The sequence below is a fragment of the Dasypus novemcinctus genome, chromosome 23 (genome assembly GCF_030445035.2).
Source record: "Dasypus novemcinctus isolate mDasNov1 chromosome 23, mDasNov1.1.hap2, whole genome shotgun sequence".
Classification (NCBI taxonomy): domain Eukaryota; kingdom Metazoa; phylum Chordata; class Mammalia; order Cingulata; family Dasypodidae; genus Dasypus; species Dasypus novemcinctus.
The window spans coordinates 63,052,562-63,071,860 of NC_080695.1; the positions used below are offsets into that span (position 1 = coordinate 63,052,562).

At 53.6% G+C, this 19,299-nt stretch overlaps 1 protein-coding gene across 1 annotated transcript in view; it reads left to right on the forward strand.

The window, feature by feature from the left end:
• TEKT5 (tektin 5) overlaps positions 1 to 11,448 on the forward strand; it is a 48,643-nt gene extending 37,195 nt beyond the window's left edge. The window contains exons 6-7 of the mRNA XM_004460712.5: positions 9,035 to 9,189; positions 11,078 to 11,448. Coding sequence (XP_004460769.1) covers positions 9,035 to 9,189; positions 11,078 to 11,294 — 372 coding nt within the window. The 3' untranslated portion in view covers positions 11,295 to 11,448. The remainder of the gene's footprint in view (positions 1 to 9,034; positions 9,190 to 11,077) is intronic.
• The last annotated feature ends 7,851 nt before the right edge of the window (positions 11,449 to 19,299 follow it).

Below are 19,299 nucleotides of genomic sequence, written 5' to 3' on the forward strand. Positions count from 1 at the left end.
GATGGAAAACCTTTGGTAATGGACAATGGTGATGGTAGCATAACATTGTGACTTATTAACACTACTGATTGTATACTTGAAAGTGGTTAAAATTGAAAATGTTATGTTGTATATATGTTACCACAATGATTTTTTTAAAAAGAGCTATCTACTATGAACTCTTTAGTTATATACATCATCTCAATTAGGATTAGGTTCGCCTGCATGTAATAGAAAACCCCAAACAGCATCAGCTTAAATAGGACAGAAGTTTACTTTCCTCTCCACAATAGGAGTCCAGAGCTGGCAAGATGGCTGGGGGTGTCACCAGAGGCACGGGCCGCTTCATCATCCCACCATTTGGTTTTTCACTCTTGGACCTCATGATCCAAGAGGGCTGCCGGAGCTCCACCATCATATCTTGAGTTTGAGCCAGCAGAAAGGTATCAGAGAAAGCGAAGGGCACAATCTCTCCCTTTTAAAGAGGACTTCCCAGGAATCCCAGGCAACGCTCTTACTTTATCTCATTGGCTAGAATTAGTCACATGGACTGGGACTACAAGGGGTTCTGGGAAATGTAGTCTTTCATGCTGCTCTATAGGGGAAGGGAAAATGGGTACCAAAGGAGTCCCTGTTATAGGTCAAGCTGCCTCAATGCCAGGTGTATCATGTCATCCTCACAGTAGCCCTACTGGGCAGGCCTTAGCAATTCCATTTCACAGATGAAGAAACAGGTTTAGAGAGATTAGGTAATTTATACCAGGTCAAGTCGTGGGTAGGGAAGCTACTCAGATTTGAACCCAGGAGGTCTGGTTGGCCCTGAATTTCTACAGTATGGCCTCCATTTAGATTGGCATCTACAAGAACATTTAAATGTGTTAGGAGACTATAAAAGACAACATTCTTTATGAAACAGGCTGTTGGGTTACCTGTCCTGTGTGTGTGATTGATTCTTTTTTTTTTTCTTCCCCCCCACCCCAGTTGTCTGTTCTCTGTGTCTATTTGCTGTGTCATCTTTGTCCGCTTCTGATGTTGTCAGCGGCACTTGGAATCTGTGTTCCTTTTTGTTGCGTCATCTTGTTGTCTCATCTCTCCATGTGTGCGGCGCCATTCCTGGGCAGGCTGCACTTTCTTTCGCGCTGGGCGGCTCTCCTTACGGGGCGCACTCCTTGCGCGTGGGGCTCCCTTATGCAGGGACACCCCTGCGTGGCAGAGCACTCCTTGCACGCATCAGCACTGCTCATGGGCCAGCTCCACACGGGTCAAGGAGGCCCTGGGTTTGAACCGTGGACCTCCCATGTGGTAGACGGACGCCCTAACCACTGGGCCAAGTCCGCCGCCTGTGATCAATTCTTGAAGGGCAGTTTTAGTCTAAAGTTGTTAGGAAAGGCAGTTATTTTCTCCAGAAATGACTCTATCCTCCTGCTTTACAGAATCTAAATTGCCGGCAAAGGCCAGTTCTGTCTAATGAATCTGAGTTCCCCATTGCCTTTCATTTAAAATAAGATAGATGATTCCCAAGGAAAAATCTCTCCCATCATATTGAGCTTCTGGCATGAGGGTGGCAGGCACTGCGTAAGCACTTGCACACATTATCTCAATCCTCACAACAACGCTGTCTGTGGGTTACTATTATTATTATGCCCATTTTCACAAACAAGAGAGCAAGTGCCTAGAAGGGGCTCAATAGAAGTTGAGCACATGAGGCACAGAGAGGTAAAGCGACCCATTGAGGATCACATGGCAGATACAAGGAGGAGCTGGAACTTGGAACTGTGGGACTCCACAGGGCTCAGCAGGATGAAGCGACCTGGCCCTGGCAGGACGGCATGAGGGAGGGTTGGGACTCGCCCTCCCCCGTCTCCCAGCGTGGGTGGCGGCAGCCTGCTGCAGGCAGAGCACAGAGCTAGGGGCTGGGGAGCGGGGAGAGGCGAGTCCCCATTGCCACCACCCCCTTCCCGCCTGAGCTCGTGCTCCAGGCCAGGGCTCGCGGGTGGGCAGGGCCGGCTGCCAGGCCCAGGGTGCCCGCGACTCCTCCCATGGGGTGACCCCCTGAGCCAATCCCCGGCGGCCCCACCCACCAGCCGGCCGGAACCGGGCGTGCCCTGGAGGAGCCTCTTTCCCCCTAAGTCTTTGGCTTTGTGGGAACAGGAAGGTTCGTGTTCCTGGGGAGGGGCTTGGGGGTGGGATCCAGAGCAGCCCTCAGAGCTCAGGGACAGCCGCGAGATGCCAGCTGTGTATGTGTGTGTAAGAGGAGCCACTCTGGTTGGGGGGAAGGTGGGAGGGACACGATGACTTTCTTTGTGGCACTCTGGGTTGTGTTTGGAGAGAAGCACCACGCGCATGCAGGCACATGCGTGTGTGCACATGCACACCTCTGCTTGCTTTGGGAAGAGGGCACGGCACCATCGCGTGAGTGAGAAGGTGTGTGCTCCTCCCCAGCTCTGCGTGGGAGGCAGCAAAGGGAATTAAACCCCTTGCTCCGGGTTTTCCCGAGCTCCTCCGCCCGGCCTGGAGCTGGGCACTAAGCCTCCCCTCCAGGTGCAGGGGGAATGAGTGTGATCCTGGTTAACGGGAAGGTTCAGAGAGCTTAGGACACTTGCGTGAGGTCACCCAGCTAGGATGTCCTGGAGCTGGGAATCTGATGCCCTCTTGTCCTAACCCACCACCCCACGGCGTGTCTTCATCCATCTAGGGGATGAATGCCCATGGAGCAAGTACGACTTGGCCAATACTTGCAAAGCCCTCAGAAAAGCGCCTGGTGCTCAGTAAGCACTGTTTTAAGTGTGAGCTATTATTACCGTTTTTGTTGTTATAGTTGTTTTGTTGTTACTGTGTTCCAGGCATTGACTGGGGTGGGCCTGGGGATTCAACAGTGAGCAAAGGATAGATGGGTCCCTCCCCACATGGAATTCACATTCTGAGAATGAACAAAATAAATGAATAAAACACATAGTACGGCAGATGCATAAGGACTTTGGCAGAAATAAAGCAGGAGAGGGGGGCGACTGGGAGTGCTGGCTGCTTTGGGGGCTGCAGTTCAAAATGGGATGGTCAGGGGAGGCCTCAGTATTTTAGGCACGGCCTGAAGGAGTGAGGGAAGGAGCCGTGTGGCTGCCAGGTAGTGGGGGCAGCCGTGCAAAGGCCCTGCGGAAGCCGGCCTGGCTCGATGTGGCTTGTGGACACACTCGTTCTGGGAGTAGGTGGGGCAGTGGGAGGGGTGACTGGGAGGGGAGGTGGAATTGTTCAAGGTGCTCATTCTGCGTGTGCATGTGTGTGTGTGTGAGAGTGCACGCGCAGGTGTGCATGAGCACCTGGCCTCTGGGATCCCTTGAGCACAGGGACGTGTGCAGACTTGCTGGGGCCTCCCACCTCTGGAGGCTGCCTGTGCTCCGAGCTTCCTCCCTGCCGGGGCAGGGGCCTGGAGTGTCAGGGCCATGGTGGGAGGCAGAGTTCCAGGTTTCCAAGCTCTGTCCACATCAGCTATCCCCAGGCTGCTCCAGGCCCCTTCCTGGAAGCCCGAGTCCATGGTGGGCTGGACACCCACAGGCATGGCTCAAGAGAAAAATCTCCCCCCTCGCCGGGCCAGTGCTGGAGATGAAATTCCTCCCTTTACCCCACTTGGGGCTTCCTGCCAGGACGGACAGCCTTGACTTAAAACGCCACGTCCTTAACGAGGGCATCAGCCCATCTCCTTTGCTCTGGGGCGTCACATTTTTTGCCACATCTCTATGTCACTTGCACCAGTGATGACTGATCCCGGCCACACTTTGGAATAACCCGGGAGCTTCTGAAAAATCCCAATAGAGTTATCCAGGCTGCACTTCAGATCAATGAGATGGGAGCCTCTGGGATGGGCCCCAGGCTTTAGCATTTTTTAAAACTCCCCAGGTGATTCCAGCATGCAGCCAAGTTTGAGAATCAGTGGTCTTTACCGTGATGCTTAAGGGGTTATTTTAAAAGGAAGCTGCCCGTCTCCTAAGGTGGTAGGTGTTTTCCCTCTTTGGCCTCAGGTGAAGAGAGATAAGAGTGCCAAGCCCCTGGTTCATTTCTTAGCTACCCCCTTTCTTCCAGAGACAATCATTTGGATTGTTGAATAGGGATCTTTTTGTTCAAATGGGTTTTTATAAGCTGTACTTGGAAAATTGGTGTGCACGCTTTTGAATGTTCACAAGTGGGATTGGTGCTAGAGCTCCTTCTAGTTCCGTCCTCCCCCCACCCGGCGCTGCCTGAAACACCCACGGCCGGTGCTCCGTGCCGCTGTCTCCACCACCTCTACTCGCCTTCCCCTCCGCATGGGCCGGTCCACCCCAGAGCCACGGGGACCTGTTCTGTTGAGGTCCTGTGTGGAGATTCCTCCAGTACCTGCGCAGGAGTGAACGGCTGGGAGTGGCGGCCCCTGGTCTGATCTGGGCGCCCTGGCTGGCCCTCCAGAAAGGCTGCATGGCCCCCGCCCTCCAGCTGGATGGAGGTCCCTGCACCCACACCCCAGTGCGCTGGGCACTCACGCTCTCCAGGTCTCCCTTTTTTTTTTTTTTTTTTTTAATTTATTTCTCTCCTCTTTCCCCCCCTCCCAGTTGTCTGCTCTCTGTGTCCATTCACTGTGTGTTCATCTGTGTCTGCTTGTATTGTTGTCAGCGGCACCCAGAATCTGTGTCTTGTTTTGTTGCGTTATTTTGTTGCATCAGCTCTCCGTGTGTGTGGCGTCACTCCTTGAATGCTAATGTACCTCTGGTCTTCCTCATTTCCCCCCTTACTACTTTTTTTTTTAATTTTATTTTTATTATTTTTTTAAAGATTTATTTATTTATTTATTTCTCTCCCCCACCCCACCCCGGTTGTCTGCTCTCTGTGTCTATTTGCTGTGTTTTCTTCTTTGTCCGCTTCTGTTGTTGTCAGCAGCACGGGAATCTGTGTTTCTTTTTTTGTTGCGTCATCTTGTGTCAGCTCTCCGAGTGCGGCACCATTCCTGAGCAGGCTGCACTTTCTTTTGCGCTGGGCGGCTCTCCTTACAGGGTGCACTCCTTGCACGTGGGGCTCCCCCACGTGGGGGACACCCCTGCGTGGCAGGGCACTCCTTGTGCGCATCAGCACTGCGCATGGGCCAGCTGCACACGGGTCAAGGAGGCCCGGGGTTTGAACCGCGGACCTCCCATGTGGTAGACGGACGCCCTAACCACTGGGCCAAGTCCGCTTCCCCCCAGGTCTCCCTTGATCACTGCTTGTCCTGAGCCCTCGTGAAATGTGCTTGTTGAGCTGATTGTTGTTTTCTTGTCTGCTGATTCCTCATACAGAACCTTTATGTCAGTGGTGTAAAAGGAAGGCAGCCGTATAAACCCATGCCCCACACACAGGTACACACACACACACACACGGGGACGAAGCACTCTTCTGACATCTGCCCGGATTCGGTTGTCTTAAGGAGTGGTTCTCCGCCTTGGCTGCAAATGCAGATGGCTTGGGGGACTTAGTAATGCCGGGTGCCACCCCAGTGACTCCGACTTGGGTGATCTGGGAGGTGGCCTGAGTGTCAGGATTTCAAGCACCTTCCCAGGTGGTGATGACGCGTGGGTTCAGAAGCACTGGCCTGAGAAGACTCTGATCTTGAGGCCTGCTCTTCCTCTCTTTAAAAGATAAAAAGGTGGTGGACTTGGCCCAGTGGTTAGGGCGTCCGTCTACCACATGGGAGGTCTGCGGTTCAAACCCCGGGCCTCCTTGACCCGTGTGGAGCTGGCCATGCGCAGTGCTGATGCGCGCAAGGGGTGCCCTGTCACGCGGGGGTGTCCCCTAGCCCCACGCGGAAGGAGTGCACCCGTAAGGAGAGCCGCCCAGCGTGAAAGAAAGTGCAGCCTGCCCAGGAATGGGGCTGCCCACACGGAGAGCTGATGCAGCAAGATGACACAAGAAAAAGAAACACAGATTCCCGTGCTGCTGACAACAACAGACACGGACAAAGAAGAAGGAGCAAATAGAGAGCAGACAACCGGGGGGGGGGGGGGCGGGGGGGGAGAAGAGAAATAAATAAATAAATAAATCTTTTAGGAAGACCAGAGGCACATTAGCATTCAATGGAGACCTTCTCTTAAACTGAGTGTTTGACAGAGGACTGGAAAGGAAATGACTTTTCCTCTCTGGCGCTCCTTGGGAATCAGTTCTGAGTACTACGTGCCCACTGCCCCGTGGCACGCTGACTTACAAGAAGAGTCCAGATTAGCTCAGGGTCTTAACAGTGGGGCCCACTTGACCTCGCCAGGAGCAGCTCTGGCTCCCGCTGGGCTCCACCAGGCGCTGGGAACCCAGCAGCTCCAGGGCCCCTGCAGCCTGAGCCGCCCACGGTCTGCTCTCCATCCTGCCCCATCACCACAGACCCTGCCTGCACTGTGAGGTCTAAGCCCTGCTCATTCCTCTAAAGCCCCGTTTAAATCCTGCCTGCTCCAGGGAGCTTTCCTACATTGTCCCTGTCCACATGGATCTTTCTAGAATTCTGCAGTACCAACCGACTGGACCAAACACGGGTAACTGTGAGGCATCCTTTTCCATTCATGTCTGTTGTAGCATTGTTTTGGGTAGAAAAGGGCCTCAAATAACCTAAATGTCCACCAGGAGGGGACTGGTTAGATAAACCCTGGCGTACCACTCTATGGAATATGAAAGAGCAATTAAAACGCAATTAAAACACAACAGGGTGGATATATGTGTGGATTTGGAATGATCTCCAAGATAGGACGTTGTCAGAAATACAGAACGTTACCAAAAAAATATCCCAGAATGATGTATTTTAAAAAAAGAAAAAGCTGGTATATAGCGTCCTCAAGAAACTGGGAACAACGGTTGCCTTTGGGGTGGGGACTTAGGACCTGGAGAATGGGTGTGAGACGGAGACCTCTTTAGACTTTTTTTTAAATTGCTATTATGACAATTTGCCATGTCCCTAAACCAAGTAAGAAAATATGAAATACATGATTCCCAACTCTTTGAGGAGCTCTAAGTCTATTAGGAGATATAAGAATGTGAAAAATAGAATCCTTGCCCTACAGGATAAGTGCTGTGTTTTTGGTGTGAGCAGAAGGGAGGGAGTAGGTTCATTCAGCCGAAGGGTTCTGGAAAGGCTTCTAGGAAGTGATGGCTAAGCTGGGTCTTGAGGGATGAGTAGGAGTTTGCCAGGGATGAAGGCTTCAGATTGCAGGGCTTGTGCTGGGTACAATGCCTATGGCTCTGTTGGGGTGGATCTGCTAATTCTGTAACAGAAGGGTCTGATTCTAACCCATTACTGACCAGCAAGCCACTGTGGAAATCAAGAGATAATTAAAAAGAAACCCAAATGCTTAGATCAGATTTTTTTTTTTTTACCACCACCTAGCATTCACAGGGCATTTAACTCTTACTACACCGCACTCCGCAGAGCACGGGCTCAGGAGTGGCATATTCCTGGGTTCATATCCCCTGATAGACTGTTCATTTCTACCTGCTGCAGCTCCTCCCCCATGAAGCGGGGGGGACACTGCCTCCCACCTCCCAGGGCTGCTGGGAGGAGCACGCGAGATGACGCACGTGAAGCAAAAGCCCGCCGTACACGTCCTCCCGTCCCCCCCTGGTTGTCAGCACCTGCCTGTCAGGCGGGAGGCATCAGAGACCCCCACTTTGCAGACAGGACCTGGGGCACTCCTCCACAGAGCCATCCCAGAATTTGGGGCCCTGGCTCCCCGGGAGCTCACAGCTCAGAAGCCAAGGCCAGCCCAGGGGCACCGAGCACATCTCTGCTTCCTCCTTCACCTGCAGGTCAAGGCTGTCCCCTGCCCCCGCCCCTCGCCAGCCCACGAGGTCTCTGCCCCTTGGGAGCCGCATTCCCAGAACTGATAAGGGAACAGCAGTCTCGGTTTCCTCACCTAAAAATCAGGGGCTATGACTAGAACTTTCCCCAGACTGGCTGGATCCTCCAGTGAGATCGTCCATGGGACGGTCTTAGGGCAGTGTCTGGCCCTGAGCAAACAGCTGAGAACTGTCGCAGGTACCTGGCCCCGTGACCACGCTCGTGGGAGTCCCTGAGAACTGAAAAGGTGCCGCTTCTGTGACCGTGTCCCCCCACCAGTGTCCTGCACACTAAAGGCACCTAGTAAGTGTTTGCTTCTAACAAGAGGAGGTGGAAGAAACTCGAGCTAAAAGAAAGCTCTTGTCAAGGAACCTCGCACACAGTAGGTGCTCAATACATGAGTAAACAGATAAATGAATGAGTGAATATTCCACTAAAAGGTAAACTCCACGGGGGCCAGGTCTTGAGTCTGTTTTGTTCCCTGCTATGTGCACTGCCCAGAAGAGTGCTTGGCACTTAGTAGACACTCAATAAACAGTTGGTAAATCAACAAGTCGATTCGATGAATCCGTAAATTAAAGAGCGAGTCAATGAAGAAATGATTGCACACATGGTGGCATCACATTGGAAGAATATTTAAACAGATAAGTAGAAAAATTTGAGTTTCCTTTTCTCCCTCTTTCCCTCCCTCCTCCCCCTTCTCTCCCTCTCTTCCTTTCATTTATTTACTGACCCATTTACTGTTCTGATTAGGAGGAAAACTCTGAATTTTAAGAAGACAGAATGGGGCAGATGTAGCTCAGTGGTTGAGCACCTGCTTCCCAGGTACGAGGTCCTGGGTTCGATTCCCCAGTACCTCCTAAAAAAAAAAGAACAATCCAGATAAATTCAGAATAAGGTGGATTTAGAGATTAACTATTTGTGTTAATTGTAAAGACCCACCCTCCCTCTCTTCCTTCCTTCCCATTGGCTACTGATGGGCAAACTGCTGGGAAGCAGGGGACCCTGGAGATTAAAATGAAAAGCAGAGCCACCTCGGTCCTTGCCCCTGCCCAGTGTTCACAGCCTGTGGGTGATCAGAGGGGACAGAGTCTGCTTCTCCACCAAGTGGCCTTAGGAAGAGCCGGTTCCTGGTCCCTCTTGAGGCTCTTGGGGAAGGGGTCATTGAAGAGTCTGGTTGGAATTTGAAGGAGGGGTGAGGCCAGAAGGGCCGCTGGGTGGTGACTGCACCGGATGTCCCCACAGACGCTGCAGGAGATCTTCCAGGCGGAGAACATCATCATGATGCTGGAAAGGTCCATCATGGCCAAGGAGTGCCCGCTGAAGGTGGCACAGACGAGGCTGGAGTGCCGGACCCGGCGCCCCAACGTGGAGCTGTGCAGGGACATCCCGCAGTTCAAGTGAGCGGCCGAGGCCCCGGGGTTCCGGGGGGAGCCAGGCGGGGGGGAGAGAGGGGGCGGTCCAGAGCTCCCAGGATACTTGGCTCTGGAACTGACGCTCACTCAATGAGGATGTCTAGTCCCACGGCTCGACGGCGCGCTGCACAGGGAGTAGGGACCCTGAGGTCCCACCTGGGCGTCCCACCTGGCAGCGTCCCTGGCACTGGGCAAGCTCGCCGTCGACGCTGCAGTCTTCTCCCCTGACGAGGGGTGGCCTCCAGCTCTCTGGGGCTCTGGCCTTCTCCCTTCTCAAGAAGGAGCCTCTCAGCCTGCAGACGTGGCCTTTGCCCCCGCTCCCTCCACGCTCCCACCAGAGAGGCACCCACCCCACTCACTCGCCCATCTCCCCCCTGAGGCGTTCTCACCAGGGCGTCCCTGGAGTAGCCTAAATGTTTCCTCACTGGTGGGCCAGGGACAAAGGGCCTCTTCACAGGAGAGGGGGGGAGAAGGCGCCTGCCCTGTAAATGCATTTACGGTGCACCAGCCACAGCCCCAAGCCCAGAAAGGGAGCCCCTGAGTGCGGGAGCCGGTGAGTGTGCAGTGAGTGCGGGAGCCGTGGAGCCCCTGAGTGCCAGAGCCTGCGGAAGGAAGGAAGGGTGGCGCTGGGGGAGGGGGAGCCACAGGCAGGGAGGACCGTTTGCCGGGAGCTGCTGTGGGATTGGAGCAGGTCTTGGACCTTCTGTGCCCTTCACAACAGGGTAGCAGGTATTTATGGCTCTATAAATATTAGACTGCCCCCAAAATGCAGCGGCTGGAAAGAGTCCTGTGTGTTATCTCCCTGCGGGTCAGGAATTGGGCATGAGGGGCAGGAGCTCAGCAGGGCCCAGCCTCAGCCTGACCCCCTCCCCGGCGGCCTCCGGATCATGAATTGCACTGAGTCTATGCCATCTGGAGGAAGGGGCCGGCCCTTTGTACTCCCACCCATTGGTGTGGGCTGCCAGAGGGGCCAAAAGCAAGGCACCTCCCGAGAAGGAGGAGACAGGAGCCATTCGCAGCCGCCACTCAGCAGCTGGGGGACAGGTACACTGGCAAGCAAGGGGGCCTGGCCAGGGCGCCAAGTGTGGCCCCTGCACCTGAGCAATTGTCAGAATGAGGCCGGCCTCGTTCTGTTGTCAGTGTTTTTAATTGTAGTAAGATGCACATACATGAAGTTCACCATATGTGACGTTTAGTACGTTGACAATGCTGTGTGACCATCACATGTCTAGAGCCAGAACACTTTCATCCCCCAAAAGGAAGTCCCTTTCCATGAGCACTCACCCCCCATGCCCTGTCTCCATGGATTCGCCAACTCTGGATATTTCATAAAAATGGAATCGTCCAGCATGTGGCCTTTGGTGAGTGGCTTCTTCGCGCAGCACAGTGTTTTCGAGGTGTGTCCACATTGTAGCAAGGACCGGAGCTTCGTCCCTTTTCATGGCCGAATAATATTCCATGGCGCAGCTGGACCACGTTTTGTTTCTCCATCACCTCGGGTTGTCTCCTCCTTCGGGCGACAGTGAATATGTTGCTGTGAACGCTGAGGTTCGAGTCTTTGAGCACCTGTTTTCGGTTCTTTGGGGTCTGTACCCTGGAGTGGAGCTGCCGGGTCACTTGCTAATTGTGTTGAGTGACTGAGGACCGGCAGGCTGCCTTCCTCGCCCCCAGCGCTACATCCTGCTCATTTCTTCGCCTTGGTGACCTTCCTGTGTATTGATTGTTCTGCTCAACCCCTGGCCTCCCCGAGCCTGTGACTTGGGAGGGTCTTGTCCCCCGCCGTTTGCCCAGCGCCCGGCTCGGTCCCAGCGCGCAGCAGGCGGATCTGCGCCGACCGGCTGGGTGACGGGCGCCCCCTCTGCCCCCGCCCCAGGCTGGTGAACGAGGTCTTTACCATCGACGACACACTGCAGACCCTCAAGCTGCGGCTGCGGGAGACGCAGGACACGCTGCAGCTGCTGGTCATGACCAAGTCCCGGCTGGAGCACGAGCTGGCCATCAAGGCCAACACCCTCTGCATCGACAAGGACAAGTGCATGGGGATGCGCAAAACCTTCCCCAGCACCCCGCGCCTGGTGGGCTACGCCTGAGCCTCCCCCCCGCCCCCTGCTCCGGGCCGGCTCGTCACGGGGCGTGAAGTCCGAAAAGCCAAAAGAACAAAATGAAAGAAAGCGTCCTTCTCTCCCTTTCCTCCTGTCGTGAAAAAAATGTACATATAGTAAAAATAAATGTGCCCCAACCAGAGACCGTGGGTTCGTTCCTTGCTGCAGGTGCCCGGATCCCGCAGAGACGGAGCCCGGGTGGGGGGGAGCACGCCCAGGAAGGGGGGGGGGCCTTGACGCTTCACCCACTTACCACTTGGGAACGCGGTGTAGACCTCGGTGTCCAAACCGTGGCCACTGGGCCCAGAGCGGGCTGTCACTTGGGAGCTGCATGACCTTGAGCAGAGGGCCTCACCTAGGGAAAGGGGGTGGGCCAAAGGACGGGGCGACGTCCGGAGTGGGCCAGTGGGACACACGAGGATTTGGAGTCAGACGTCCCGTGTTGATGGTGACGGGGTTTTAGGAATCGCTCTGGGGGAAAACGGAGGCGAAGCCGCAGTCTGGGTGGGGCGGGAGGTGGCAGGCTAGGAACCTGGGGGGGCCTCTGCTCACGGTGGGAGGTTGTTCAGCCACAAACGGGAAAGAGGGTCCATCCAGGCTCCGAGAAGGATGGACCCCCCACACACGGGAGGCTGAGTGGAGAAGCCAGGCCCGGAAGCTCCCCAGCGCCCGCTCCCGTTTACAGGAAGTATCCAGGCCAGGGAAATCCAGGGACCTGAGAGCAGACTGGCGGTTGCCGGTTGCCGGGGGGCCACGGGAGGGGGAGGCAGGGAGAGACTGTTAACGGGGGCAGGGTTCTATTTTGGAGAGACGAAAACACTTTGGAACAACATTGTGAATGTTCTAAAGGCCACTGGATTGTTCGCTTGGAAATGGTTCATTTTACGTTACGTGGATTTTACCTCATTTTAAGTCCTGTTGGACTGAGTTGGAAGGCGAGGAGGGTAAGGCAGAAGGAGGGGCCAGTTCCAGGTAAGGTACAGTGTGGCTCGAAGAGGAGCTGCCACCCTAGGTGGGGAAGCGCGTGGAGAGCTGGAGAACAATCCAGAAGGGCCGGTAAGGCCAGATCAGGAAAGAGAAAAAGGTTCAGACTGTTTTCCAAGGTCACTGTTCCCCCAACGTCATTAATCACGTCAGAGCTTCTCCCACCTGAACCTGCGCTGACTCACTGGGGATCTTAAGATGCAGATTCTGAGGCCAAGGGTCTGAGTGGGGCCCGCCACTCGCATTTCTACCCAGCTCCCAGGAGATGCCCATGGCCCAGGGACCAGACTGTGAGGAGCAAGAATTCAAATAATACCTCCACGATTTTTGCCATAAGCAAGTATCATCTGTATGATTTACTCAATATTTTCTTTTAAATCGTTTCATTTAAAGAAAACAAATTAAGTATGAATGCTGCTTTGCCCAATGTTGAGTCAACGATGGCTTTTGACATCTAGTTAGATAATATTGTCTGCCAAAGGCCTGAGGCCCTCTCTCCTTTTGTTCAAAGGAGGGGTCAGTGAAAGGTAGGTTAGAGGATACCTAGCAAAATAAATGAATAAAATGTAAAAAAATATGGGAAGCGGACTTGGCCCAATGGAGAGGGTGCCCGCCTACCACATGGGAGGTCTGTGTTTCAAACCCCGGGCCTTCTTGACCCGTGTGGAGCTGGCCCACGCGCAGTGCTGATGCACGCAAGGAGTGCCGTGCTACACAGGGGTGTCCCCATGTAGGGGAGCCCCACGTGCAAGGAGTGCGCCCCGTAAGGAGAGCCGCCCAGCGTGAAAGAAAGTGCAGCCTGCCCAGGAATGGCGCCGCACACACGGAGACCTGACACAACAAGATGACACAACAAAAAGAAACACAGATTCCCTGCTGCTGATAAGGATAGAAGTGGTCACAGAAGAACACACAGCAAATGGACACAGAGAGCAGACCACTGGGGGGAAAGGGAGAGAAATAAATAAATATTTTTTTAAAATGTAAAAAATTAAAATTAAAAAAGGCTGTCTAGCACCTAGTGGACACTTTGTTGAGAAGAGGAGGATTGGAAGAGGATAGAAAAGACAGCTTTCTTAGAAACGTGATTCCAAGGCCTTGACTCCGAGCACTCGAGGAGCCCGTGGACTCTTTAAGTGGGGGTGTGAAGCGGTGAGCTGCGGGGAGGAGGGGTCCAGGCCGCTGGAACTTCAGGCAGGACATGAGCAGGGCCTGGTTCCGGCCGTGCGTGAGGAGCCGTTAGGGGGCTGAAGACAAAAGCCTGGGGTGGGGCTCGGAAGGGACGAGCGGGGGGCCAGGATGGGGCGGCTGTGCCCAGGGATGCTGGGCCCCCAGGCAGGCAGAGAGGCAGAGAGGCCGGGACCACTGCACCCTCCCCCGGGACGCACCCAAGGGCCAGCCTGGCAGAACTGTCTGAGGCGCATGGCGATGCAGGTCAGACCTCCAGAGAGCCTGGCCAAGCGGTGCCCGGGCAGCGGGAGGCGTCCAGGGCCCCACGAGTGGGCGAGCTGCCCTGGGGTCTCGAAGCACGGACGCGCAAAGGCGGATGCGATGCTGGGGCAGGGGACAAAGCGGGAGACCGAGAAGGCACGCAGGGAGGGGCAGACAGAACCGGAGGAAGCAGTGTCAAAGGGATCACAGAAAAAGCTCCAAGGGGGGTGGTTAAACGGTGTCCAGTGCTGGGCGAGCCAAGTCAGCGAAGAGTAAAGAAAGCGCTTTAGAAGCTGTCTCCCCAATACACCCGCGCCAGGAGACCCATCTGTGTGCTTGTGCGGATGAGAAACGCATCAAAAGCCTTCAAAATGCCCCCACTCTGACTTACGAATGCCTTTCTAACTGCTCCACCATTAGAAAACAATCCCAATAGAGACCCAGGTACCGTGTCACAGTCATCTCTCAGGAGAAACCACCAGACACAGGGAACAGCTAAGGAAATTAGAGCAGACGTGTTTGAATGCCGAGGGAAGAAGCTTATGAGGCTGAGGGCACAGGGTACAAAACTGTGATTATAACCTGTCCTTAATGGTGTCTCAACTGCATGTCTGCATGGGGAAAAAGATGGAAATGCACCAGAATGTTCAGAGTTGACGGTGAGTAACTGCTGGTGTCTTATTTGTGTATTTTATGAATTGTCTGTAGCAAACATGTATTCCTTTATTAATCAGGAGGAAATGCTTCCCTTTAAATGAACTTTGGGGAAAAAAATAAATGAACTTTGGATTTTGCGGTAATTCTAGATTTACAGAAAAGTTGCAAAGATGGTACAGAGTTCCCATGTACGTTTGCGCTCGTGCATTAGTCAAAACCAGGAAATGAACATTGATACCTTACTATTAATGAAATTCCAGACTTTTTTTTTGGATCTCACCTGTGGTTCCACTCACCCCGTCCAGGAGGCCACTCTGCATGTAGCTGACCTGTCTCCCTTGGCCTCGCCTTGGCTGTGACAGTTTTCAGCCTTCCTTTGCTTTTCACAGCCTGGCCGGTTTTGAGAGGACTTGTCAGGTATCCTGTCGGATGTCTCTGGATTTGGGTTGGCTGCTGTTTTTCTCGCGATTAGTCTGGGGTTCTGGGCTTGGGGTGAAGAGGTGAAGGGGCTATCCCTTTACACCCGGGAGCTCGTTACACCCACAGATGCTAACCTGGTGTATTAGTCAGCCAAATGGTGCTGATGCAAAATACCAGGAATCGGTTGGTTTTTATAAAGGGTAGGAGCTTACAGATAGCAGGCCATAAAGCATAAGTTACTTCCCTCACCAAAGTCTATTTCCACGTGTTGAAGCAAGATGGCTGCAACGTCTGCCAGGGTTCAGGCTTCCTAGGTTCCTCTCTTCCCAGGGCTTGCTTCTTCCTGGGCTCAGGGTTCCTCTCTTCCTGGGGCTGGCTTCTCTTTCCTCTGTGAGCTTATCTCCTGGGGCTCCAGCTTAAGGCTTCAGCATCATCAAAAACCCTCAACTCTGTCCTTCGCCATGCCTTTTATCTGTGAGTCCCCAACCCTTGCCCTAATGACCTGGCCCCATCAAAGCCCTAATCATAACTTAATCATGCCCGGGTACAGACCAGATTACAAACATAATCCAATATCTATGTTTGGAATTCATAACCATATCAAACTGCTACACCTGGTAACCTGGATAAGGTGATCCTGTGCCAGGTATCTTCACTCCAACATCTCTGTGTTTCCCTTTCCATGTTTTATTCTTTGGAAGCAAGTCATTAAGTCCAATACACAAACGGGAGCCAGGAGGTGAAGCTCCACCTTCTGGAGGAGGAAGGATCTACTCTTCCCAGAGGAAATGTCCCTTCTCCTCCATTGATTTATTTGTTTCTTAGTACAGAGGCATGTATATTTATTTTACACCTTGAGTTACAATTCAGTACAACATTGTTTTGTCGCTCAAGTTGTCTGGCTTTGGCTCTTTCAGGTTGGCTTCTGGGGGCCATTGACACATGCCCTCTTTTTGGTTTTCAGCCACCTCCTGCCTCTCTGGTCCTACGAGAAGCTCCAGGCCCCACCCCGAGAGGCAGCCCTTTCTCCAAGGGGCCTGGGTCCTTCTATTTGGAGAGCAGTGCTTAGAAACTTCGGCCTGGGTGCCGGGTGTGCTGCTTGTTAAGAGACGGCCTTTACAATAAGGAAAAGACAAGACCGCAGGGTTTGGGGTCCAGAAGGCCTTGGGTGAGCTTGGGTGCGGTTTGGGCAGAGTGATGGGGCCACAAGGCGGAGCGGGGGTCCTAGGGGTGCCCCGAGAGTTAGTCACTCCGTGCCTTTGGTCCCGGCTCACAACGGAGGACACATACATCCTTAACTGACCCAAGAGCAAGTGGCCAAGTAAGTATCTACAGATGCGGGGAGGGCCCACCCTGGACTGTGCATTATTTTGGAGTTTGGGGAGAAAAGGAGCAGCCTCTGGGGGCCACGGTGGATCGCACACCGCCTGGTCCCTCGGTTGTAAAGAGTGGATGCTTTTGGGGGCTTCACCTCCCCACACCCACAGGCAGCCATGCTCCTCCAAAGACGGCCAGACCTGTTGGCTTTTCTTTCAAGTTTGTTTATTTTGGGCCACCCTGAGCCCACGTTCCCCCATGTAGCTGATATACCTAACCTCCGGGAAATCCTAGGGACAGTCCCAAGAGCCGGCTTCCTACCAGGCCCGAGACCCAGTTGGGAGACCTTGGAGGGTTTCACAGCTGCCCTGCTCTCCCCGCTGGCTCATCAGGGACACTGTCCACTGAACTCCGGGGAACACTGCCCCTCCCTGGAGGGGAGCAGGGGGTTCTCCTGCCTAACCCAGCATCTTAGCGTTTTCCTGGGGCTAGAAATCCAGGAAGCTCTGGAGGCAGAGAACAGTGAGAAATCACAAGGGAGATGGAGTTGAGCATGCTGATGAGGTAGCCAAGGCCAAAGGGCATGGACCCAGGTCTCAATTTGTAGGAAGCCTTTAAAAATGTATTGAATTAAATAATAGAGATTATGCCTCAGAATATATATTTCTGGATTCTCTTAAAAATGGGATCACCTGGCTACCTTGAGCCTACATTTCCCCCTTAGGTGATATACTAAGCCTGAAGTATTTGTTTTGCTGCAGTCCCCACCACTCCCTACTGTACACATCTGTCCTGCTTCACTCACATATATTGCCTGCTGGCCCTCTAGGTACTTGATTTTGTCACCCCTTCTTGATCCAGCCCAGTCCTTTGGGAAAATTGAGGCCCAGGGGATGGGATGAAGAAGGAATAAGTGAGGTCCCACAATTACAATAGAGACAGATTTGGGGTAGGGACCAGGTCCCTGGACTCTGACCCAGTTGTAACAGATTTTTCTTGACAGATCCTGAAAATATGGACACACTCAGGTGGGAAAGAGGACCTCCAAATTGGTCGGTGTTTAAGAAGGGTGGTGGTATAATGCCATGGTTAAAAGCAGGACTTTCAAATTGGCCCTGGGTTCCAATTTGGACTCCTTTCCCTGCTAGCTGAGTTGCCTTTGCGAGAGCCCCTTAAGCATTCTGAGCCCGTTTCCTCATTCATAAAACCACTAACAATACCCCTTTCGTGGGAGTGATTGCAGGATTAAGTATGACTGTATATACAGGAGTATTAAATAATACTTTTAAAGTACTGTCTCACATTTATTGATCACTCACCTTGTACCAGGGCATTGTAAATGTATGACGGCATTTTTTTTAAACAAATATTTATTGAGTACACGTTATGCTACATTAGACTGAGAAATAGTCTTTCTTCCCACCCCTCAAGATGGTTCCTCATGCTCATTGTCTCTGCTCATTGTGTCTGCTCATTGTCTCTGTTCTTTATGTCTGCTTGTTGTCTGCTCATCTTCTTTATTTTTTTTTAAAGATTTATTTATTTAATTAATCCTCCCCTCTCCCGGTTGTCTGTTCTCTGTGTCTACTTGCTGCATCTTGTTTCTTTGTCTGCTGTTGTCGTTAGCGGCCCGGGAAGTGTGGGCGGCGCCATTCCTGGGCAGGCTGCACTTTCTTTCGCGCTGGGCGTCTCTCCTTACGGGTGCACTCCTTGCGCGTGGGGCTCCCCTACGCAGGGGACACCCCTGCGTGGCAGGGCACTCCTTGCGCGCGGCAGGGCACTCCTTGCGCGCATCAGCACTGCGCATGGGCCAGCTCCACACGGGTCAAGGAGGCCCGGGGTTTGAAATGCGGACCTCCCATGTGGTAGACAGACGCCCTAACCACTGGGCCAAGTCCGTTTCCCTGCTCATCTTCTTTAGGAGGCACCAGGAACCAAATTCAGGACCTCCCGTGTGGGAGGCGGGTGCTCAACCGCTTGAGCCACATCTGCTTCCCTGTTCATTGTGTCTGTTTGTTGCGCCAGCTCATTGCTTCCACTCATTGCATCTGCTCGTCTTCTTTAGGAGGCACCAGGAACTGAACCTGGGACCTCCCATGTGGGAGGCAGGCACCCAACTGCTTTAGCCACATCTGCTCCCCAGTACGATGGCATTTAATTGTCACTCAGCCCCAGAACTTAGGTCCTATTGTCATATCACTGTATGGAAATGGAAATTAAGGGACAGAGAGGTTAAGGAACTTGCCTTAAGGAGCACAGCAAATAACTAGCTGGGCCAGGATGGAAGCCCCCCCGTGTGACTTCAGTCTGAACTGCTGACCACAGCCCCCCCCCCCAAAAAAAGAAAAGCTATTGTTTATAGGTGGACCAACAGCCTCAGAGGGATCTGGCAAGACACTGGCGAAGTCAGCCACATGGGGTGGCCTTCAGGAACAGAGGGCAGCTGACCCAGGAGCAGCATTCCTTCATTCTCTGTGAACAAAGAGAAGTGTAATCCTTGCAGGTGGCAGAGCCTCTGCCTCGGGTAATTCCCAGATGGATCCTATGATCTAGGTACTGCGCCTATCCCCATTTTACAGGCAAGGAAACTGAGGCACAGGGAGGCTAGGTCACTTGCCCACAGTGGCACAGAGAAGGTGAGCTGGCCCTGGCCTCCAGCTCTGACGCACTCACCATCCCAGGTGGCGACACACGCACACGCGCACACACACACAGCCAGCCAGTTCTAGGGACAAGGCGCCTGGCAGAAGGCGGCTGCAGTTTTTTTGTTTTGTTTTTTTTTTGCCAGAAATGTCAGTGCGTCAACATCACACAAAGTCCTGGCTGTTTGCTCCCGTGGTTCCTGGGTTCCAGACAAGTGTCCCCACAGGCGAGCTGAGGAGGGGCCGGGAATGGGAGGCAGGTTCAAAGCCCACAAGTCACATTCCTCAGGCCAATTTCGAGTCCTTCTGTTGCCCCCTTAAGCACATACAGAACATTCTTCGTCTCTGTATCGGCTGGGGGCTGGGCTTGAAGCCTCTTGCTGCACCTTCTGGGTGCCGCGTGACCTCTGACCAGCTCTGTGTCCCGGGCGCGGTGGCCCCCTCCCCACCCCACAAGGCTGCCCGGGATTCCTGGCACTCCTGGAGGCAGCTCGGTGTGGCCACCCGTGAGCAGAGCCCAGGGCAGGCTGGCGGGGCTGGCA